This window comes from Hipposideros armiger, unplaced genomic scaffold, assembly GCF_001890085.2.
Source record: "Hipposideros armiger isolate ML-2016 unplaced genomic scaffold, ASM189008v1 scaffold_165, whole genome shotgun sequence".
NCBI lineage: Eukaryota > Metazoa > Chordata > Mammalia > Chiroptera > Hipposideridae > Hipposideros > Hipposideros armiger.
In genome coordinates this window covers 2,031,064-2,054,500 of record NW_017731515.1, presented here as the reverse complement: position 1 = coordinate 2,054,500, position 23,437 = coordinate 2,031,064, and the positions used below count along the sequence as shown (strand labels likewise).

Here is a 23,437-nt window from a genome sequence, read left to right as displayed (position 1 = left end):
AACTAATGTATGTAGAAAGAGGTGTTAAAGAAAGGGTTGTGTGTACCTCAGGTCTAGATCTCTGCCCACATACTGAGGAGTACAAACATGAATTTTTTTTTTGAAATTAATCTTAAAATCTAGTTTATTTAAACTAATATATGCAACATTTTATAATTTCACATTTATTCATTATAAAAAATCATTAATGGGGTATTTTACATTTTTTATGCTAAATCTTTGAAATCCAGTGTCATTTTAGACATATGAACAATTCAATTTGGACTAGTCACATTTCAATTGCTCACTAGCCACATGTGACCAGTAGCTACCACATTAGACAGAGTAGCACATTAGGGTGGATCTTAGAATCGAAGGAGTTGCTCAGGAACATCTCTCCTTTTGTATGATTGCTTCTGATCTACTTTCTCAGTGTGCCTGGGCACATGGCTACCAGCCTCTCTGGACTCATACACTCGCAGCTTTACCATCAGAGAGGAGAGAAGTTTTCTTCATTTTCCTATCACTGTTCACCTAACTGCTCCAGCTCTAGTCCAGAAAATCTTTGGGCAGAACTCTAACTGTGTCCATTTCCAAGCCAACCAGGTGGCCCTTTGATGAGGTGAGGTAATGATTAGACAAGCTTGGGATGGGGGTGGGTTCTGTGATTGACAGCTCCTAACAAAACCTTATGATTAGAGTAGGCAAGAGCTCTCCAGAAGAGGAGCTGCTGTAACCAGAAGAGGAAAAGAGGTGCTGGGGAGACAAAAACAATAAATATATACTGCCATGCCTAAGGAAGAATAAAAATGGCTATTTATCCAAATACTATCAGCCTTTATTCTTGGATGAACTGAACACTTGAGTATAGACAGTAGTATGTGTGCTTGCTAGGTAAGTATTCTGTAACACACTTGGAACAGACATGAATTTATGTGTACAAAGCTACATACAACATTTAGCTTTCTTGGCAACAGTTTTATTGTTTCAATATCTGCAGATACTAATATATTTTTAAGGTTTAATTTCTTACAAAATTCAACATTCGATATTACTAGATCACTTTTTTCTCCTACACTTCATGCCACAACTTTTATAAATAGGTATTTCCTCAAAAATCTCAAATATTGGCTGAATTGCATAATAAAGGATTCTTTTAAAAGTTTACACACATGCACGCAAACACACTCACGCTCACATTTTCTGATACAATATCTAGCTGATCTTTTTTCCACATTGATTCTAGGATTACTAGCTTCTCCATGTGAGAATCTTATAGTTGACTAAGAAATATGGGATCAATGAAGGACTTCCCTTCCTGACACAGTGTTTTGTGCAGTCTGAATTCACACCAATACAACAAGTATTGCTCTGCAAATAAAGGATTGCTCATGATTTTGAATAACTTGGCTAGGATAAATTATTTGTAATAAGTATTTGGCATTCTTTGAGAGGTTTCATCTTCTGATTTCCTGTTCTAGTGTTTATTCTTTCAACAAGTTTTCTTCTGCACACCAAGCCTGGTACTTGGCTGAATGTTTGTTCACAGTGATTACAGACCCATGTGAAGTATGTTCATTTTACCAATAATTATAAATGAAGAATTATGGGTTACCCTCTGCACACATCATATAGTATCTTTAAAGTTTAGAGCTATTACTGAAAACATCTGTGTGAGATCTGCCATGTGACCTAAGATTAGGCCAATGACTAAAGGCTTTGACACAGATGACATACACATAGATCCACTCACATATAAAATGCTTTTCTGGAATGAAGAATATGATGAAAAGGTCATCCATACTGCTTACAGTGTTTCTTTAATGTGTGAGTTCTCTGGTGTGTTTAAGTGCTAAAGATATGATTGATGTTTCTTCCACCTTTGTTATGTGTATAATGCCATGTCATCTCAGGTCAGAATATTTACTGAAGGCATTCATGATTTTCTCTTTAGTGTTGGGTTCCCTCATGTCGTCTAAGAGAAGAACAATGACTGAAGGCTTTCCCACATAGCTGACATGTATATGGCTGCTCTCCAGTGTGGGTTCTCTCATGTCGTCTAAGGTTAGCATATTGACAGAATGCGTTTCCACACTGGTGACATTTGTATGGTTTCTCTCTAGCGTGTGTTCTGTTATGCCGTGTAAGTTCAGAACTCTGACTGAAAGCCTTCCCACATATAGGGCATACATGTGGTTTCTTTCCTGTGTGGATTCTCTTGTGTTGGCTAAGGCCAGAGCTTTGAGAAAAAGCTTTCCCACATTGATGACATTTATAACGTTTCTCTCCAGGATGGATTTTCTCATGATTTCTAAGGTATGTTTTTTGCTTGAAAACTTTCTCACATAGATGACACTCATACGGTTTCTCTTCTGTGTGAGTTTTCTCATGTTGTTTAAGGTAAGAACTTTGACTGAAGACTTTACCACACAGATGACATTCATAAGGCTTCTCTCCTGTGTGGATTCGATAGTGATTTCTAAGGTCAGAGCTTTGCAGAAAGCCATTCCCACATAGATGACATTTAAATGGTTTCTCTCCAGTGTGAACCATCTTGTGTCGTCTGAGGCTAAAGCAATTGCTGAACGTTTTCCCACATAGATGGCATTCACATAATTTATGTCTGATGTGCATTTCATTATGTCCACTAATGGATGAATCTGCACTAAGTGGTTTTCCACACTGTTGACTCATATTAGGCTTCTTTCTCATGTGAGTTAACAAATGTTGAGTCAGTGCAGATGTATGAGTAAATTCATCGCCCAAATCAATATGTTCAATAAGCTCCTTTGGAGGGCAACATTTCTGCTTTGTGGAAGAAGATCAAAATTGTTAATGGTTTGCTCACATACATTCATACATTCATGTCTCTACATATAAATCCTAGAGTATCATTCAGCAATAGTCTTCTATGAAAATATTTCCAATGTTAGCTGTATACACATATTATTCTATTCCCCTGCAGACACAAATATTTTCCCATTTGTAGTATTCCACCCACGGAGTTATAGGACTAATTTTGAAGACTTCAGTATATTTCAATGACTAAATAATGAGCGAATTTTATGACACTTTTTTTTTTAAAGATCTCAGGTGATTGTTTTGGCTCATATGAATTTCTTTACTAATTTCAAATGATCCAAAATTTTTGCTTAGAAAGGGCTTAATCCCAGCTTAATTACATAATCACACTCAGAAGATTGTGCTCAATTACTATCTTATCTCATTGTCAGGTATTTAATTGGGATGACTGGGTTCACACCCATGAAACATACCGTTGGCTTGGGGAGAGGTATGCCCTTCTTGCTGATCTGTTGCAGTAATATCATTTCTTGTTTGTTAAGGTGACCTCTCATGCCTAAAGTGATTGAAAAAGTATAAATGGTTAGACTGGCATTAAAAGAATGAAAATGTAGAAATGCACAAAGAGCCCTATGAGTATGTTTCAAAACCTGGCACTTAGATGGGAAAAGCTTATCAAATGAAATATTTTAAGTAGTAGAAAAACTTAAAAGGTAATTGCCAAATAGGCAAAAAAAAATCGGGGCTGAAATATTGAAAATGTAAAGTGGTGAGGAGATGTTGGGTCAGCATATGATGAGAAAACCTTTAAGTGGGAGGATCAGGAGAAGAATCACTATGTGAAAGTTTAACTGCAATAAGCACACAGATATCCTTTTCCTTAAAGGGAATGGAAAATGGCAGGAGGACACCTGACTTATGATTGATATGCAAAGAATGATAACAGCATGAAGAATTTTGCCCTAGTGTCCTCACATTTTAGAATATACCATGTCCTTCACAAAATCTTCACTTGGGACTTCTAAGGACATACTCAGTCACTGACCAAGCACCTCCTCATATTGAAGCACTGATCCCTGCTTCTTACCTGGACTGTGGTCTTGCAGAAATCCAGTTCCTTCACCCCACAGTTCATTTGCTTGCTCCGACTGGAAAATCACATCTGATTTACAGATCTCATACCCTGTTTGTGGAAGAAAGGCATGTGTGTTTTGAGTTCTGTACTAATGAACCATTGCTATCACCAAGTCCAGGGCAGGTTATGAGGCGGAATAAAGAGATGACCGAAGGTCAGCCCAGTCAACAATACCTTCAAAAGAGAACACTGAAGGTCCTTCACCAGACCAGGAAGAAATTCAGACCTATGGCAAAAACGGTCAGGACTGCTAGATACAGGTGTCCATGAGTGAGTTAAAAAAACACAGTGCAGAATACTCAGTTTTTTGCATTTTTTCTTCTTCAAAAACCTGATGTCTCCACTTTGGGTTGAATATTATTTGCAAACAGAATCCAGGCAACATCAGCTCCACAAGAATAATCAAAATTATCTTATTTTCACTACACTGGTCTCCAAGTAGTGACTGGAATGGAGTAAGTATTTTTAAATATTTTTTCAATTATTTATAGATTAATAATATCCATTGATTTCCTCATTCTGTTCTAAGTGTTGGATACTGAGTAACAAAAAAGATATTAACTTGTAGTCAAGATTACATTCTAGCCTGGTGATGAAAATAAAATGTAAAGAAACATCTTTTAAGTAATTATGAAGATTATGAAAAAAATTAGGGCAGCAATTGGAGTGAAATAATGTAATCTGTTCTATATATCTACTCAATGAATGAATTAATACATACATACATACATACATACATACATACTTTAAGACTCACCTAGGAAGACCAAATGATTGATACTTTCTAGCATCACATCTCTGTACAGCTTTCTCTGGGATGTGTCCAGGAGGACCCATTCTTCCTGGGTGAAGTCTACAGCTATATCCTTGAAGGTCACTGATTCCTAAAATGTCATGGACATTCCAGGTTAAACAGACCAATGCCTGCCCATGTTTAGCATAGGAGGGTTGAGATGACAGCATTGAGGAAATGATGGGGAGCTGGGTGTATAGAAAGATCAATCTGTGTTTGGGGTTCCACTCAGTTCACTCTCAATGCTGAGCTGGTACCTGCCTTTCACATATTCAAGTATTCAAAGAAACATACACACTCTGACATCATAATTTATTATAAGGAAGTATCACATAAGGTGTGGTATGATACAACCTGGAAGTTTTTCAGTAACCTGAAAATTAGGATTTCCAGACAAATGATTATAAAGTATTCACTTGAAAATTCATAACAAAAGTTAACTCTACAGATTTGTCAGAAGACAAACAATAACCATAATGTGACATTTTTAAAACATGTCCCTTGGTTTAGATTATTTCCCTAAATGAAACTCTGGTTCCTCATCTATAAACTGGTTTAATATCTTGTTGTGAGTGTTGAAAGATCCAATGTATTAATGTATGAAGTGTTTCCCATCTAGCAAATCTGCATTAAATGCAAGACATTATACTATAAATAATTAAAATGTCAGAGAACCTTAAATGAATCTCCAGCATTCCTCAGAACTGAACAAGATCTACACAGAACTTGATACCAGGAGCTGTTGTCTATCTTAATGCTACAGGACTCAGGTGTTCGTAACAAACTCTAAGGTCAGATGGTTCGGCAGCATAGGCCAGGGCCCTCGACAGGGCTGGATTGAAAGACAGTCCTAGCCTGACCTTTCCTGTGGGATGAGGCCTCCCATTCTCAATTGTCTCTAGGGCATCAAATACCAGTTATCACTGTTTCTCTTCTAGTTTTATCTTGTCTCCATGTTAAAGGGTAAAAGAAGCCTCATTATTGGTTTTGGTCTATCCAGTTTTTCAGATATTTACACAGGACTCTACTTTTAACCTACTATACTCAAGCAACTAAGTATGCAGCACAACTAAGAAAATACTACTCCTTACACTTTCCTTTACAAAGAGGTAAAATGTGTGATTGGGGGCAAGATAGATAATGATAATTTTGGTTACATTTTTTTAGAAATTTTCAAAAGTGCAAATATATCCTAATAATTGTAAGAGATTTAAAATTGGGGACAATGAAATGATTCCTTCCTCTCACTAAAACTTTCTCCTGCTGAACCCTCACCCAGGTTATGTAACAGTGGGTTCATTGTGTTCACGTGCTGAGTCTGTTGCCTCCTAATGGGTGGTGATGTGCTGCTTCTCGCTCATCTCTATCATATGCAATCACCACCATCCCAAGCCCATTACATCCAAAAATACGGTTAATGTGTTACATATGGGCTAATGAGGCCATGGCTGGGTGAGAGAAGGAAAACTTCTCTTGATTTTTCTGTAAATAAGCATGGTTAATGGAAACTATCATAAATCGGTGTAATTTTAGGAAGGAAATTAGTTCTTGATGAGTTCCTGACCCATGATAGCTGTCCCAGAATAGTGGGAAAACTTAATAAGAGCTCAGATACCTCAACACCACCTGATTGCACTTAAAACATCCATGCCAATAGGAAAAACTTGCTTATCTAATAGTACTAGGAGTGTAACTTCAGTAGAAAGACATATTCCTTACTCACCGATGGCTGCATTGTCAATAACTCAGTTGCCAGGTGTCTTTCTCTGGGTTTTCACTCACAGACAGTCCAAGCTCTAAGCAGGCAAAGCTGGGGATAGAGAAAGAAGCCATGAGACTCCAGTCTTGGGCACAATTTCCAGGCCCTCGTGTCATGAAGCCCCAGAGTTTCCCGGGTGGGTCCTACCCAGCCCACCAAACTGAAACAAGTGGTATATTCTAAAAATAATATGCAGAAGTGTCTCCTCTTCCAGAGTCAAATGCCAGAAGGGTGTAGCTGTGGTTTCTAATAAAGAAGGTCAAAATACAGGTATCTTACATATAAGAACATGATAAGTATCAGTTTCATATGTTAATGAGCCTGTGGCATCTACAATTATTCAATTGCTTCCCTGATTTCCAAGCAGAGAGATCCCTGGCTCACGTCACATGTCGATTTTGGTTTCCACCTGCAGATACTGTGGAATTTCTGATTTCATTATTCTTGCCTTGTGCACTAGCAGTGGTTCTCCATCATCCATGGAGCCCTCTGGACCCTCATTTCCTTCCTGCTCTCAAGTCTCCCTGGACTTGGATAGCAAGCAACTGAAGAATCTATTTTATGATGGGAGTTAATCAATTCAATGACTTACTCCATTTAGAGAGGTCAATGTCAGTGTAGTCCTTAAAATCCCCTGCATCAGAAAGTAGCAGGAGTACATACATGAGTCACAATGTTACTGTCACTTACTGCCTCAAACCTCTAGGTCAAGGATGCCCACAGAACATAATCATAGAATTACTGAGGTTTAGGAGGAAATCTAGTGGTTCCATGTGATACCTTAGTCAAGTGGTAGCTGAAACCCTCCAAAACCTGTTTTATATTTATCCTTATTAGCCACAACATCCCTTTTTTATTGTATATACATATACGTATATATGTCCAGGCAAATATGCACGTATACATATGTTTCTGTGAGACCCAATGCATTTGCAAGCTATAATTTCCCCCCTAATATATCAATAATAATTAAATGTATTGTATGGACAAGTAATGAAAATGTATCATAAACAAATAATTAGTTCCCTGATTCATACCTGAGGTTTGGGGTGGGAGAGTTAAATTTGTATTTAATATGACTGTGTACTTACAGGTTTATATATATTTGCTTATTTAAGTTCCACAGTAACCATGCTAATTATAGTTCATTTACCAGTTTAACAAATGACATAAACAGAGGTTCCAAAATTTTAGTAATACGATGAAGTTACACAGCTAGAAAATGGAACAGCTGTCATTTAATTTTGCTCAGTCAGTGTCTTATTCTCAAATTCTTTAGGGTAACACAGCATAGCTAGCGTTTATCTGGAATAGTGCCACTAACATAAATAATCAGAAGAAGCACCTTGTTATTATAATGTCTTTTCTTCTTGCATTTTCACAAAATTGCTCCTACTCAGGTTTTCTACAACATGGAAACCTCTAGAGTGTTGATCTACTTCCCAAACATCATAGTCTTTCTCCATTTTATTGTCCAGTTTAATCTACACTTCCTCCTTTCAGCACACATTTACCAACACGAGTGTGTTTTCTTATCCCTTGGGCTATTTGTCACATCTGCTCATCAAGACTCCAACAGCAGCTGAAAGCACATGACTGAGATGTTGATCTCAGTCTCAACCCATATAATCACTACTCCAAGTGGTTTTCAGTGATATCTGGATATCATACTATGTTCTGCTAAAAAAGAAAAAAATATTATTCCAATACTAGTGACTGTGACTTAAACAAAAGAAATCAATTTTCTCATTATTCTGGAGGCTAGAAGCCTGAGCTCAGGTATATGCAGGGTTGGTTTTTTCTGAGGCCTCTCTCCTTGGTTTGTACATGGCCTCCCCTGTATATGTTTATGCCCTGATGATTTCCTCTTATAAGGACACCAGTCATATTGGATTAGTGCCTCCCTAATTACCTCTTTTTAAATTAATTATCTTTGTAGTAAGCTTATCTCCAAATAAAGTTACAAGCTAATGTAGTGGGGTAAGGATTACACCATACGAATTTAGAGGGCACACAATTCAGTTGGTAACACAGATGAATTACATAATACAACAAAGTAATTGTAACTCAGTTTATCACTACAATATCTACAAATATTCCTGCATCCATACCTAGTGGTTAACCCTTTTCTCCTATTCAATAGTCATGCTACTCCTGGCTAAGTCCAATGTCTACAATCGAATTCCTTTCTCCCTGTTTTTTTGTTGGGAACTCTGATGATTTCAATTAAATCTCTTTTAAGAGAAACTGCTCTCTCTCTCTATATATATTCACAATTAATCCTCTCATTGTCTTTTCTATCTTGAAACAGAAATCTCCTCTAAAGATAGTTTCTCTCAAGTTTCTGCTCTCCTTCACAATCACACTAAACCGTCAGTTATCAGTTTCAATCAGATATAAAAGAGGAACCCCAGATTGATGCAGGATCTGCTAACTGCATGGTCCAGTACCCAGAACAATTCACAATGCCCGAGGACATGCAATTGATAATTTAGTGATTGAATCATCCAGAGCAGATGGGAGTGTCCACAAAGGGAAGGAAGAGCTAGGAAAGCTAATCAGGAACGGGCCATGGGATTATGTTTGGTTTTGACTTCAGGGCAAATTCAGATTAAAATGAAGCATTACTTTTTACCCTTAGAAGTTTTCTTCTGTACAAAGATAGGAATATGTAAACCCCTATCTGATATCCAGAGAACCCTTTACACACATGCAACAGGGTGGACCTATGAGTAGAAAGCAGGGTCATACCCAGGCATCCTTGTGCTATGTGTTTCCATGTAGAAGGCATAGAAGGAGCTCACTGAGTGGTGAGGTCTGGTCCAAAAGAACAGCCCCTCAGGAGCTGATCTTCCTTAGATTACAGAAAACCCCAAACAGGCCCCACATACTCTTCATAATCCACATATATTGGATTATTTTGAAAAACGGGACATTTTCTGCTACTGCACAACATGGACATGTATTTATCTCCAAAATAAGACCATGAGTCTATACTGTTTATGGAGAACTAACCTGAATGATAATTACTTGACATAAAAATCATTGCAATAAGCTACTAATAAGGATAAAATATAAAATAGGTAGGAGTGAAAAGTAATTGAAGATTGGTATTCAAGGGACCCTTTGCCATTGATCAGAAGAACAGTTAAATTATCCAATAATTTTAGGAATGAATTGATTACAAATTACTGAAAATATTAATTAAATAGACTTCAAATCAGAGTAATAAGAATGAAAGTGTCCCTCTGCCAATTTCCCAATAAAATCTTTAAAAAAAGAATGACAATGAGATTTTAAGGAAAAAAGAATGAATGTAAGAGATTTTTAGAGAAGAGAAATAAGAATGACTTGGCAGAGCTCCAAACTTTCTAGAATAAAATGAAATTATTTAAGAGAAGAGACCATATTGGTAAAACAAAGAAGGAAAACAGGCACTGCTCAAATGTCATTCACATCTGTGAATGACAAGCTTCAAGTGAGAAAAAAAAAATTTAATTTTTTAAAAGGGTAAAAATTATGAAAGATTAGAGAGAAAATGAATGCTATGAATGACAAATCCAAAACCCATAAGACCTATGTTGCTTCTATAACAAAGGAAATGATATCAAATAATCATATTATTTAATTCAATAAAGAAATAATACAAAATATGAAACAAAAATTTAGATTTGGTGGGGGTCTATTAAATGTTTGTAAGAATGTATATGAAACAATAAAAATTAACAAAGCTCCCCATCCATGTAGAGTCTGTAATTCAAAGGTGAAGAATAATTTGAAGATCATTATATGAATGAAAACAAAATATGGGATGATATTCACCCAACAAAATGAGGTATTGGAGAATGGCTACAAAGCCTTCAGGAAAAACAGCTGTGACCTTTTACCTTATAATCCAGTAAACCCTTTCTCAAATTTTATCACAAGAGAAACTTAGAGAAGACCTGTGTAAGTATAACATATAAAGTAACAATAATTTCAATGGTCACATAGAGGCTGTGACAGAAACGTAAAAGGGCACATATTATGAGAAGGAAGTCAAAGCAAACCTATTTCATGATGGACTCCAGTGTGGAATCACTTGAAACTATCTCAGGAAATGGAATTAAATTTATTTTAAAATCATAGCTACACGAGCAATCTATTGAAGAACCAACCAAACCCATTTAATGGTTCTAAACTATTCATTAATTCATACAAAAGTATACTGACTGGCTTCTCCCTACAGCCAGAAGAGGGATGTATGTCTTTGGTGACTTCAGGATGAGTGATTGTACATCCTAGGCCTTTCTCCAACCAGAGCTCTTAAAGGAGCCAAGTGCAAGTAAGCATTGTGCTTCTTCAACAGCACCTTCATGTGTCAATGCCATGGCTAACCCTTAAGGAGCAGACTTAATTTTTCAGCCGTCCAAGAGCCATTTGGACATAGCTGCTTCATTCTGACATACAGCTTTAAGGACCTTCATCCCTCCACATCAAAACTATGTTTTCTAACTGATCTGTCCAGAAAAATAACTGATGTCTATATCCATTCACTTGCCCTTTCCTTTCCTTTCAATTCAGAACTGCAAAAGTGGTATCAAGTGAGATCTCTCAAATTTCCACACTAATGATAGCTAGGCACTCTTCCAGGTGCTAAGGATAGAGCAGTTGACAAAACTGAAATAGTGTTGCTTTCTTGCCTCTTACCATTTATCAAGGCACAGATAGGAAAGCAAAGACAAATCACAGAGTACAAGAAAAATGCCTTATTTATGAAGTATGAAATCCAAACCAATGGACATCAAATTAATACTGAAAATGAAAAAAAAAATCATCTCAGAAAGGGTTACAAATCAAAGCTCAACTTTTTGTGACTTTCAACATCCAGTGTATCCAAAGCAATTCAGGAATGGTGAAACTAGAATTAAGTTTACAATTATTCCAGAATTTTATGTATGAAAGCACCATAACCTGAAACAATATCTATTTGTAAAGTGCATAATGGACCCACCCTGCATATGAATGGTCTGTGCACCCAAGATAAAGGAAAATCTTATTTATTTTAAAAATATATATAGGCAACAGGCTTACAAACAATGAACTAAAGCCAGATAATAATGACAACCATAGAAGACACAATATGTCAACTAAGAATTAATGGGCAAAAATTGTCTTTTAAATAATGTTGGCACACATTTTTTAAGTACAGTATTAAAAATAGCAGTTTAATACAGTTATCTTATGTTTAAAACAAATGGAACAAAGCTAAAACAATATTCACAGGAAATTATTTGCCTTAAATACATATCAATTTGTAAATGATTAAAATAAATATAAGCATCTAGCTCAAGGTATTTAAGAAACAAAATGAAGAAAATCACGTGGTGAAGCATATAAAGGGAAATTAATTCAGAGAAGCATAAAATGAAGTATTTACAATCACAAAAAATAAAGCATAAGCTCTATATCAAACTGCCAATAACTTTCCAAATGAAGAAAATGCTCTCTGTCTACATTATCAGTCACTGCCAGATACATACGATTGCAGAACACTGGAAATTTGACTAGTGCCATTGAGGATCTGAGGTTTAACTATTTAATTTCATTACTTGAAATTTTATAGTCAATGTGTCTGGCAGTTACTGTACTGAACAGCACAGATCTAGGATCTTAGGTTAAGCAGTTAAAATTACAAATAGATTCAAGACAAAAATGGAAAAGAAACAGAAATCCTTAAATATTGGAAATGAGAGTGGTGAAATATACGTTGACACAATAAACTTTAAAGATCATCAGAACTGCTTCGCTATGACGAACGTCTAAAGGAGATGGAACTTATGTAACTTTAAGCAAATGAGGCCAGCTCACATCTCACTGTTTAGAGAACTCACCAGAACTCCAAACTGGAGAAGATGGTGAAGCCAAATGGATTCTGAGACTAGTTTCATAGGAAGCAGCCAATGTCTCTTCTTCCAATGTCCTGAGCCCTTTAATTTCTTCTTCTAGGGGCAAATGCATATATCCTGGGTTTCACTTCCTTTTATCCTGGAAGACAGTTAGTGAATCTAATCAGGGCTACATTCCAAGGACACACCCTGATTGTATAGACACTGATTAACCTAAACAGGGCTTCAGTCTGTGGAACATGCCCTATTCACTTTGATTGGATTTCCAGATTAACAGAAAGTCAAACCCCTCCTGCAAAGTTGCAGCACAAAGAGGCTAGAACATTGTGAACTGACATTAAGAAGATCCATTCATTCTTTTATTCATTTACAGGTATTTCTGAGTGCATTCTAAACAGTTGATGTTTTGGAAATAAATCAGGGCAGCTGACACAATGGTATTCTATGGACATGGAGCTAAAATTCCCTGTAGGAAATGTAGCCTTAAAAATAGAATGAAAGAGGGCCTGCTGAGTGGCGCATTGGTTAATAACTGGCTTGGGATGCCAGAGGGCCCCAGTTCGGATCCCACATATGAGGGCCAGTGACACTGCCCTCTACAGCTAAGATGCTGAACAACACCTCGATCTGGGGCTGGGCTGCCGTGGGTCGCCAGCGACAGCGTAGGCTGCAGTCCCCTGCTGCAGTGGGCTGCCATAGCTACCATGTGTAGCCAGCAGCCGCCATGAGCGGCCGTCCAGAGGCCAGCGACTTACCTGCCTCACCCGGGAAGAGCGCAATGATGGTGCCAGCTTGGGCTAGTGAAGCAACATCCTCCACAACTAGACTGAAGAACAAAAGGACAGCAACTTGTCTGTTCCCCTTCCTCCGATTCCCCAGCACTATTCCCCTCCCCCAATTCCCCAATAAAATCCTTAAAGAAAAAAAATAGCATGAAAGATGAAGAAATCTGAAAATACAGATAATGATGGGACAAATAAGACATATTGCTGGGATGGAGAATTTGAGTGTTAGAGAACTGGCCAAGTAATAATTTCAAAAACACATTAAGAATTTATTAACTATCCCAGAAAATGAGAAGAAGATTTTATACTTTATTTATTGGTTAGCAGGGAAATCACACTATTACATAGTAAAATATAGTAAATAATTTTACTTCCATGTCATTCACAGTTGATGTACACATTTGAAAGACATTCTGATGGTTCTGAGGATGGGCAGTTCTGGCTTAAAATCCCTGGTTCCCAAGAGGAAATCATTAAACCAAGGAACGTAGTAAGTACTCCATTGCCTGTGACGACACACTTCTCCAAAAATGCCTGGCAGCCCTGTTAGGTCAGGTGTGTTAATTCCTTCTCTGATGCTCATTAAAGAGCATTTCAAACTTTTGCCATTAGCATTCATTCTTCGCAGGCTCCTCTTTTCTCTCCCATTCATCAGATGGCTTATAAACTATTTCATAAATGAAATACATAATTTTAGATGTAGATACTTTCAACCACAAGATTTCACGTATTTATTTCTGAACTCTTGTTCATTGTTTATGCCATCTCCCTTATAATAGAAAAGGAATTATCTTTAATCTCAGCAAAGGTATTTATTTCTACTCTTGAGTTTGGTTCCTATTCTTTCCTACCATATCATGAATTTTATGTTATCTTTTAACATGTATGCACTTTGTCTTAAACTACTGCCTCTCAATCTGATCCATCATCTTAGCATTTACACATGGTAGGGTATAACCTAACCTAAAATTTGAATTTAAAAATTAAAAATTGAATCGCTTTGTACTTCATTTATTTCCAGTTTCCGCTTGCTGCCTTCCCATTTCATGTTTTTAAAATCCAAGTTGAGGGTTTTTCATCAACATTTCTCCTCATCCCATACCAATCTGATTTTTTGTCCTCGTTAATTCATGACATCATTCTGGCTGACAATGCTAATGCTCTAATCAGCAACAAAAACATCTAATGAGATTTATGTTACTTTCAACCTCAGCTGAATTAGACTCCTGCTTTGAGCCCTATTTTCCCTGAAATCTATTTATTGTTGTCACAGTTTCGGTTCCCAGGCAGCAGACAAGATTCGGTGGATATTTATTAGTGAGTTTGTTCAATCCTGAACTTTTCTAAGTCTTCCAGGGATCCCGAGAACCACTCTAAAGGCCGTGGCCTATCTGCTATTATGGGAACACCAAGGGTGACACCCTCTTACTGCTGAGGCCCACCTGATCCTCTGCAAATATTTTAAGTGACATTAGAGACGTGAACTGAGAAGTCTGGAGTTCCAGGGATCTGAGTGAAAAAGATGCAGAAAGGATGTGGGCAGTGGGGACTGAGAGGATGATGGTGGCTTGAATGTCCACCCTAGGCTGGGCCTATTTGTGCCAGGTGTTGACATGAAGTCCTCCCTTGTATGCGCAGGGGCCAAACTCTTGAAATCTGACGGGTGTCCCTACTGCAGGCCCCTGACCAGGCTCCCACTCCCTCTGCTTCACACGCCTGTCCTCACTGGGTTTGCACACAATTTCCCAAGTTGTCCCAGATCCTACCCAGGCTGTTTGGTTTTTTTTTTGTTTCTTTGTTTGTTTTTCATTTTTGACATATGTAACATATTTCCTGTGCAGACCTAGGGCTCTAACCCCAATCTACTCCATAAGGCCTGATAGAGTGACTTCATCAGTCACTTAGGGAATTCCATACCCTGACCTTCTTATTCATTATTATTTTCAGTATTAATATTAGTAGAATTAATATCATTCTTATCATGACCACTATTGTAATTCATGATTTTTCTAGTGCATTTCTTATCATGAATTATGTTTCCCTTTTATGAAGTGGATCAGATTTCCTGGAGGTGACTACGGAGGGTTCCCCAGCAGACATATTTTCACACACTCATTCCCATGTCTCCACAATACAAGTCAGAGTCTGTTCTTCAGAGGATCCTCCTGAAATACTGCAAGTCCCTCCCTAGAGGTATTGACAGGTCTGTGATGATAGGGGAGCCCGGAGGAGGACTTCTTTTGCCAGCCTGATCCTCTAGAAAAATGTCTCTCTGTTTAAGATGATTTCTTTGACGAAATGGTGTCATTCAGTAGAGGTAGTGGACTTTCCTCATCCTCTTTTCTCTTCTCCTCCTTCTCCATTTCATCCAGGCTAACAGTGTGTTGTCATGCATGTAGGTGGAGAGTTCCAGTCATCACTGTTCAATAACCCTCTACATCAGCGGTTCTCAACCTTCCTAATGCCGTAACCCCTTAATACAGTTCCTCATGTTGTGGTGACCCCCAACCATAAAATTATTTCTGTTGCTACTCTGTAACTGTAATTTTGTTACTGTTATGAATCATAATGTAAATATCTTTTTGTTTTCTGATGGTCTTAGGTGACCCCTGTGAAAGGGTCGTTTGACCCCCAAAGGGGTCACGACCCACAGATTGAGAACCACTGCTCAACATTTTTGAAGAACTTCAATGCACATGATGTTTCTTAGTTAAAACCACAGTCTGGAGATAAACTGATAAGCAAAATATGGTATAAACATACAATGGAATATTACTCAACTTTAAAAAGGACAAAAATTCTGACACATGCTACAACCTGAAAGAACCTGGAGGACCTAAAGCTAAGTGTAATAACCAGTCATAAAAAGACAAATACTATGCGATTCCACTTATATGAGGCACCTAGGGTAGTCAACTTTATCGAGATAGAAAGTACAATGGTGGTTGCCGGAGAATGGGGTGAGGGGAAATGGGGAGCTAGTGTGTAATGAGTGGAGGCTTCAGTTTAGGAAAATGAAAAGAATTCTGGAGATGGATAATGGAGATGATTGCAAAACAATATGAGTACGTATACTTAATACTACTGAATTGTACACTTAAAAAGAGTTAGAGAGTTGATTTTATGGTACATGTATCTTACCACAACAAATAATGATGTTCTCTGAGTCTTCTGCCTGAGTCATAATTCACTCGTTAAATGTATCTATTGTTCTCATACAAAAGTGTGCCTGAAATTATTTCACTATTTGCTCAGGGCTTAGCTATTATAGCCTGTTTGTATCCTTTTCCTGCCTCTTGCAATGATGTCAACATGAACATCTTTGTTCAGATCCTTAATTAATTACTTTCAGGGAGAAGCTTATTACTTTCAGGGAGATTCAGAGAAGGTGCATTGCTGGTTGTGGGCTGAATTGTATTTTCATTGTGGATAGGTATCACCTGGCTGCTGATCCCAAATGGATCACACTTCATGTTTCTATTCACAATGCATGAGGATGAACTTTCTCTTTCCTCATACTACTAAGTAGGGCTTTTACTCTGATTAATATTATTCTGAAGAGACTGAGACATTTTTACATTATTGCATCATTATTTAAAGGCGTTGCCTTTCTGTGCCACACAGAAATTTGATATTTTCCTACATCATGGTGGTCTATAGTCTATTCTTCCATCTCCTCAGGTATTTTATTATTATCACATTCATCATAAAAACTATTATCATTGTTGTTATTAATCACCATGATTAGAAAGAATCACTACAGCAATTATGATTTCTTATTGTTGCTGCTCTTGTTAGAAAACACTGAATTGACTTGCTCTATCCATGAAGAGTGTTTGGTTTACTAAAGTGGATGATGGAAGGTGCTCAAAAATAATACAAATGTACAGGTGCTTCCAGGTAATTCCTAGTGCCCTTCACAGAAATGAGTGTCCACAAAATGTCCAAGTTTCCTTCAGGAGACCTGGAGTGGTTTTTTGACAGGGGAGACTGGGCAAGGACATTTCGGCTTGTCTGAGCCTCTGGAAAATATTGTATGTCTCTGAGGGGACGAGCAACAACATGTGCCTCCTTACAAGACATGGGAAGGGTATCTATGGTCCTCCGGGCTGAAGGGAATATTTTTTAAGACCTGTGGGGGGCCCAGGAATAGATGGAACAACCATGGGAGGCTAGAGAGGACATCCCTGCCTTCTGGAGCCTTATTCCCCAGAGCCGGGGAATCGCAGCTCCTGCCTTCCTTCCTGCGTAGCCGCTGCTGGAATGGAAACACCATGTTGGCAAAAAGCGACCAATTCTGTAGCCTGTCAACATCCCCAAGTTTGGAAGCAGAAGTCCTGACCTGAAAGAGAGGAAAGAATAAAAGAAAGATAGGGCAGCATGGAAGGAGTGCTGAGAAGGTGCTGTAGCCTTGATGTTAAGTATATAGGGGAAGCTTCTGAGAGTGGGGAGCAAGGTGACCACTCTGTGTGTGGCCTTCTCTCAAGGAAACCCATCACCCTGGATAACACACACACACTCCTAACTGCACTAGTATTAAAAGCTGTCCCTTAATGACTCATGGTTTTCCAGATGTATTTTCATGTCCTATCAGTGTTTCCTCATTAGTATTTCAATATTTTGGAACAAGTAACACATATAAATAGAAATGTATGTATTTTCAAACAAAATGCAGGCAAGAAGAGTTTTCTACATTAAATTTGATAGCTCCCTGATATCACTCAGCCAGTTTGATAGAAAGTAGAAGTGCAGTGAGACTTCGAACTGTCCATAAATCCAGGTTTATAATGTATGCTGCTAAATAAAATATTAATATTGTCTAGCAAAGTTTTTATGAGTCATCATAAACTTAAAAATAGTTCTTTTCCATAAATGCAGATCTTTCATAATATCTCAGGTAAGATAGTAAGCATTCATAAATATCATCTCTTGAAGGGGAACCCTATAAAGTTGGTATTTTATTTAAAGGTATCGCAAAGTGGTTAGTTAGGTTAAATATTTACCAAATGTGCACCAAAAAAACATTAAATGAAGAGAAATGGATATTATATATTCATAGCAAAAATTAAACTAAAAAATAGAATATTCACAAATTTGTATGTAGCTAAAATTTTTAGAGTATAAAATACACATAAATAGAACCATAGAAATTGAGAAATTGATAAGTCTATACATTGAAATGGGAGATTTAGTTAACAAAGTGTTTTGAAATAATTATATCTATAATATAATAACATGCATTTAATACAAAGATATATACAAACAAGTAAACACAAATTGAACCTTTATCCTAAATGTAAAGACTATTTAGTCTGCTTCAGCACACCCATGGATCCATCAAATATGACTGGATAGTTGGCCAGAGAGAAAATTTCAACTAATTGCAAAGATTAAATCCCATAGGCCAGAGATGTTTACAACAGTAAAATCAAAGTGAAACTAAACACTAATCAGGCAGTACAAACAATACTAAACAATACCAATTGAAAACAATGGGGTTACAATATATTCAAAGAAGCATTGCCAATAGAGTCACAAGCACAATGAAGAATGAAAATCATCAAACTATGGGGTAGGGACATAACTGTTATCTTGAGTAAATGTGTAACTTTAAAAACACTTATTTGAAAACAGGGCTTGAAAAGAATGAACCAATGTTATGGACTGAATTATATGCAAATTTGGGTGTTGAAGCACTAACATTGAATACATCATAATGTGACTATATGAGGAGATGGAGCAATTAAAGCAGTAATTAAGTTAAAGTGAAGCCCCTAAGGATGGCTCTAATCCAATCTGACTCACAACCTTATAAGAAGAAGCCACACAGGGGCCTGAGCACAAAGGAAATGCCATGTGAGTTCACAGAAAGAAGGCAGCCATTGGCAAGTCAAGAGAAGAGACCTCAGTAGAAACCAAACCTACTAACACTTGATCTTGGAACTTCTAGACTCTAGAATTGTAAAAAAAAAAAGTAAATTTCTATTGTTTAAGCTACTCACGGAGTGGTGTTTTGTTATGACTGCCCTAGAAACCTAGCACACTGATTTAGCAACTTTGCAAACAAAGAGAAATGAGTAGAAAACTGAAATAAACTGACACAGTAAATTGTTACAAATTAATTAAATTTATTAATAAAATTAATAAAAATTAACATTATTAATGAAGTTAATAGAAACAAAAGATAAAATATTAAAGACTGGAAAGATGGCTTTTATTTTATTCTTATTTATTTATTTATTTATTTATTTATTTATTTAATTTATTTTTAAACCAAGGTAGCACTCTTTTTTTTTTTACTTTATTGGGGAGCAGACATGGTCATATGTTATACACTGCTTTCATGCTACAATGGCATAGTTGGCTCTTTTAGGGAGGGCACAGATCATAGTGGTCCATGCGGAGATTGAGCCAGCAACCTTGGTGTTATCAGCACTACATTCTAACCAACTGAGCTAACCGGCCACCCCCCAAGATGGTTTTTATTTGATAGGCAAGTCAGGACATGGTCAACAGATTAGGATTGTCTAATTTGAATAATTTTGGAGGGCTTTAGGCTGCAAGGGTGGCCCCTAGTTGTCTGGCACCTAATCCTGGGATGAGGAAGGTAGAGGAATATTGACTCCCAGGGTGCACACTGGATGAAGGAGGTGTAGCTCTGGATGTAATAGTTTGCATATCAAAGAGGGGCTTCCACCTAGGAGCTTTATTATCTCTAAGATTAGCTAGCCCAGTGAGGGGCAGTTTCTCCCAGACAGAAACGTTTTTAAAGATGTCAAACTTCATAATACACAGAAAATTTAAAATATTTATAATACATACCCACAAATAAAAAGAAAAATCTGAATAAACCAATTTTGTTATACCAATTTAGTATAGAAGTCTCCTCTAAAACTGATTATAAGAGTTCTCTCAACATATTAGGGCTCTTATACTTCCTGTGTGATGTACACTCTTCTAAAGAAGAAAACTAAGCTAGTCTATTAGGCTAATGAAAATGTATATAAATGCAAAAAGTCTTGAAAATTATATGTGTAATTGTCATTGAGTACTTTTAACAAAAGATATAAGTATGCACATATATACACACATACAATTTTAACCTTTTAGCTTTTTAAGCCATTTGGCCATCAGTGGTATGGTTATATCCTAATACATTATCATAAAGTGGAGCTTATTCCAAAAATGAAATGATGATTCAACACTGGAAATCTTTTTACTTTTATACAATAATTTGATATCTAAAAATCATTCAAAATCCTAAAAATCATGCCAAATGGTAGAAAGAGTATTTTTAATCAAAATTTCAGGAACCATATTGAGCAGTAAACAGAAAAAACATTTCTACTACAGGTAAGTCTGAGAAACACCAGGACCCCCAACCCCTCTTCAATTTTACCCTCTCTCTCTCCCTTACTCTGTCTCTTTGGTTCTCCCTTTATCCCTTTCTTCCTCATCACCCACTTCATCTCATAATCACAAAAACAGAATGAAGATGCCAGCTGTCCAGGAAGAGCATTTTCCAGTGGGACACTGAGGATGTAAACACAGCCTGACAAGCACATCCAGTGGGATGGGATTTGGGACACAGGGTGTCATAGAAACTTCTAGGTGAAATTCCCACACACAGCGAGCGGTCCTGGCATCCCTGAGGCAGTGATGTGAAGGGGAGGCTTGAAGACTGTGGGGCCAAGGCACCAGATGTCTCCAATGATGGAGAGACGATCTAAGGACAGGACTGGGGTCTGCTGAGTCCCAGGGCCATGAAAAGACCCTGCATTGCTCTACAGGGGGTGAGAAGGTCCAGAATCCCCTCCCCCAGTGGGGACTGGACCAGGTGTGGAGTGTAGAGGGAACAACACTCTGTGGAAAGAACAAGGCAGAAAGCCTAGGGCGGAAAGCAGCTCAGACGGAGTTTAAACCAAAATAACAACAATGATGAAAAAATACGTAATTTTAATAGCGATGTTAAAATTAAACTAAGTAGATGGAAATTAAATTGGAAAACCCCCTAAGTGATAATGGCCCAGCAAAGTGCCTCCTGAGTTAATTGGTTAGTGTCCTAGGATTGCACCAAGTCCTGTGTTGTGTGATGCCACAGAGAAACAGCAGGAGGAAAGAACGAAAGTCCTGAAGAACCTGTGTAACCAGGGCAAGTGCTGTGCAAATTACATTAGCTAAGTTCTAGTGGCCAGAATTGTGAAGACTCATCCCCGTCCTTTCTACCATAAGACACTCCACAGTTTCAGCATTTCATCCAGATAACTGGTGGGCAGGTTTCAAACAGGAGAGCAGAACCCCAGAGCCACACTGGAGACTCCCCGTGGGGCTCAGGAACCCCGATTGTATGGAACACACTGTTTCTGCTCCGCTTCAGCCCACACAGCCAGGCCGCCCTTTTGCCATCTGTTCCTGCCACCTACTAAACCTCGAAACTCTTACTTTCCACATCTTTTCCTAGGGTTCTTGGAGGGCATCTTCAGTTCAGGCTGGAGCCATGGGTTTCTGTGCCCAGAGTTGACTTCAATAACTTTGCTTTGGACAGTGTATAATAGGTATATTGCCCTTTAGTTTACAGACTTAAATGTGTCATTTCTAGGATCATGAGTGTGCTTCTACATTTCTCCATATGCTCAAAAATAGAGAGGATGCCTAACTCAAATCTCCCAAGCAAGCATGCAAGAGTTCCTGCCCCAGAGGACACATGGAAACACCAGAAGATCAACCACGAAAATAAGACCATATGTTTCATCATTTCCCTGGGACTGGCTGTGTATATGTGTGTCTATAGAGCAAACCTCCATATCATCATTATGAAATCGGACACCCTTCAAGAATACAGATACAATGCTGAGTGACAACAACCACCACCATTATCCATGAAAAGAAGGATAATAATCATCAAAATCATGATGGAGAGTAACCATGATCAAAATGATAATCATAATGACATAAATACTGAGAAGCCTAATAGTGATAGTCATTACTACCTCAAGAGATGTAAATTAATATACAGATTCCCCTAAATGCAAAAACGCAGCCATCTGGATATTCATGGGGATGTTGAGGTCAATGTCCCAGGGTTGTACCAGAAAATGTTTCCCTGAGGGTAGGAGAAAGGAGCTGTTTTGTGCTCTTTCTAAACAAATCTTCTCTACAGAACTCTAGGATTAGTCTTAATGCAAGTCAGAGCTTTTTCTACCTTAGAGAATAGAGCGAGCATGTGACTAAGGTTGTTTCTTTGACCAGCACTTCCAGTGGCTCTCAAATGTGGTCTCATGTTATGATCATCTGGAGAGCTTTGAGGAGCCTCCAAGACCACAGTGTACGTTTGTGTCTCTTGAGTGGGATTCAGGAATCCCCATGTTTCACAACACACCACTGAACCCAGTGTGGATCAAAGGGAAACCAAGCCAATATAAAAAGCTCTTCAACCTACGTAAGATTAATGGGCATATCGCCAACATGAATATATTGAGTCAGGCCAGCTCGTGTGCCTCAGGTTCTATATTTCTAATGAGCCAGTAGTTCTACCAAACACCTCTTTTCTCTCTGTTAAAAAGCTTTGAGGAATAAACATTGTTTTGAAAATGGTCAGAAAAGCTCACAAATGAAAACAATGCACACAAAGAGTCAGATTTGGCAGATTTTTATTAATAACAAAAGGAAATTATAAAACACAACTCTAATATAACATTTCAACCAAAATGTACAAACCCATGGAAGACTGCCTGTCCTGATTTCCACTGAAACACCTCCATGGAGCCAAAAATTCTCATCTCAGGAAAGCACTGCTGAAAACATGCAGATCACATAATGGGCCCTTACCCAGTTGTTCATAGTCAGACAATTGTACACCAAATACAATCATTATGTAGCTTTCTATTTGTCTTCAAATTTAAAAGCTACTTCTGCAAATTGACCTAATTTCTTAAACAATGGAAAAAACAACAACAAAAATAAACAAAAAAATCAGCACATGCCAATTTGTTAACCTAAAGTTCAGTTTAATACAAAGTGCCATTTGAAAGATAAATTCTACTTACATCACTAAAAAGTGTAGTGTGTCTTTGTGTGTGTCCCCAAGCATGATCTGGGGCTCCCCCATGGTGCACCCAGCACAGATGGGGAAACAGCCTGCTCCTGGTGAATTTCCCTCCCCACTTCAACAGTCACCTCCAGGTCACCTTGGGCTGGAAAACAAGTCTTTATTGTCTTGGGGTGACTCACTGGCCATCACTCTCTTCAGAAGAAGAGGACACCCGAAGGTCATCATAGAGGACACTCCAGGGGACA

The 23,437-nt window shown here is 37.8% G+C and overlaps 1 protein-coding gene across 1 annotated transcript; it reads right to left on the bottom strand.

Moving 5' to 3' along the window:
* Positions 1-1,929: 1,929 nt before the first annotated feature.
* Positions 1,930-4,707, bottom strand: LOC109387655 (zinc finger protein 705A-like). The gene is made up of 5 exons (XM_019651734.1): positions 4,674-4,707; positions 3,869-3,964; positions 3,255-3,337; positions 2,401-2,787; positions 1,930-2,148 (listed from the first exon to the last, which is right to left on the bottom strand). Exons 1-5 carry the CDS (start codon positions 4,705-4,707, stop codon positions 1,930-1,932), a joined length of 819 nt encoding a protein of 272 aa, XP_019507279.1.
* Positions 4,708-23,437: the final 18,730 nt, after the last annotated feature.

What these genes read in the sequence shown, in the direction of transcription:
- LOC109387655 (XM_019651734.1), bottom strand. Translation starts at nt 4,707, where the DNA reads ATGCTAGAAAGTATCAATCATTTGGTCTTCCTAG. An exon ending in TCTGCAAGACCACAGTCCAG is followed by an intron (nt 3,338 to 3,868) that starts GTAAGAAGCAGG and finishes CAATCACTTTAG; the next exon opens with GCATGAGAGGTCACCTTAAC. An exon ending in TACCTCTCCCCAAGCCAACG is followed by an intron (nt 2,788 to 3,254) that starts GTATGTTTCATG and finishes TCTTCCACAAAG; the next exon opens with CAGAAATGTTGCCCTCCAAA.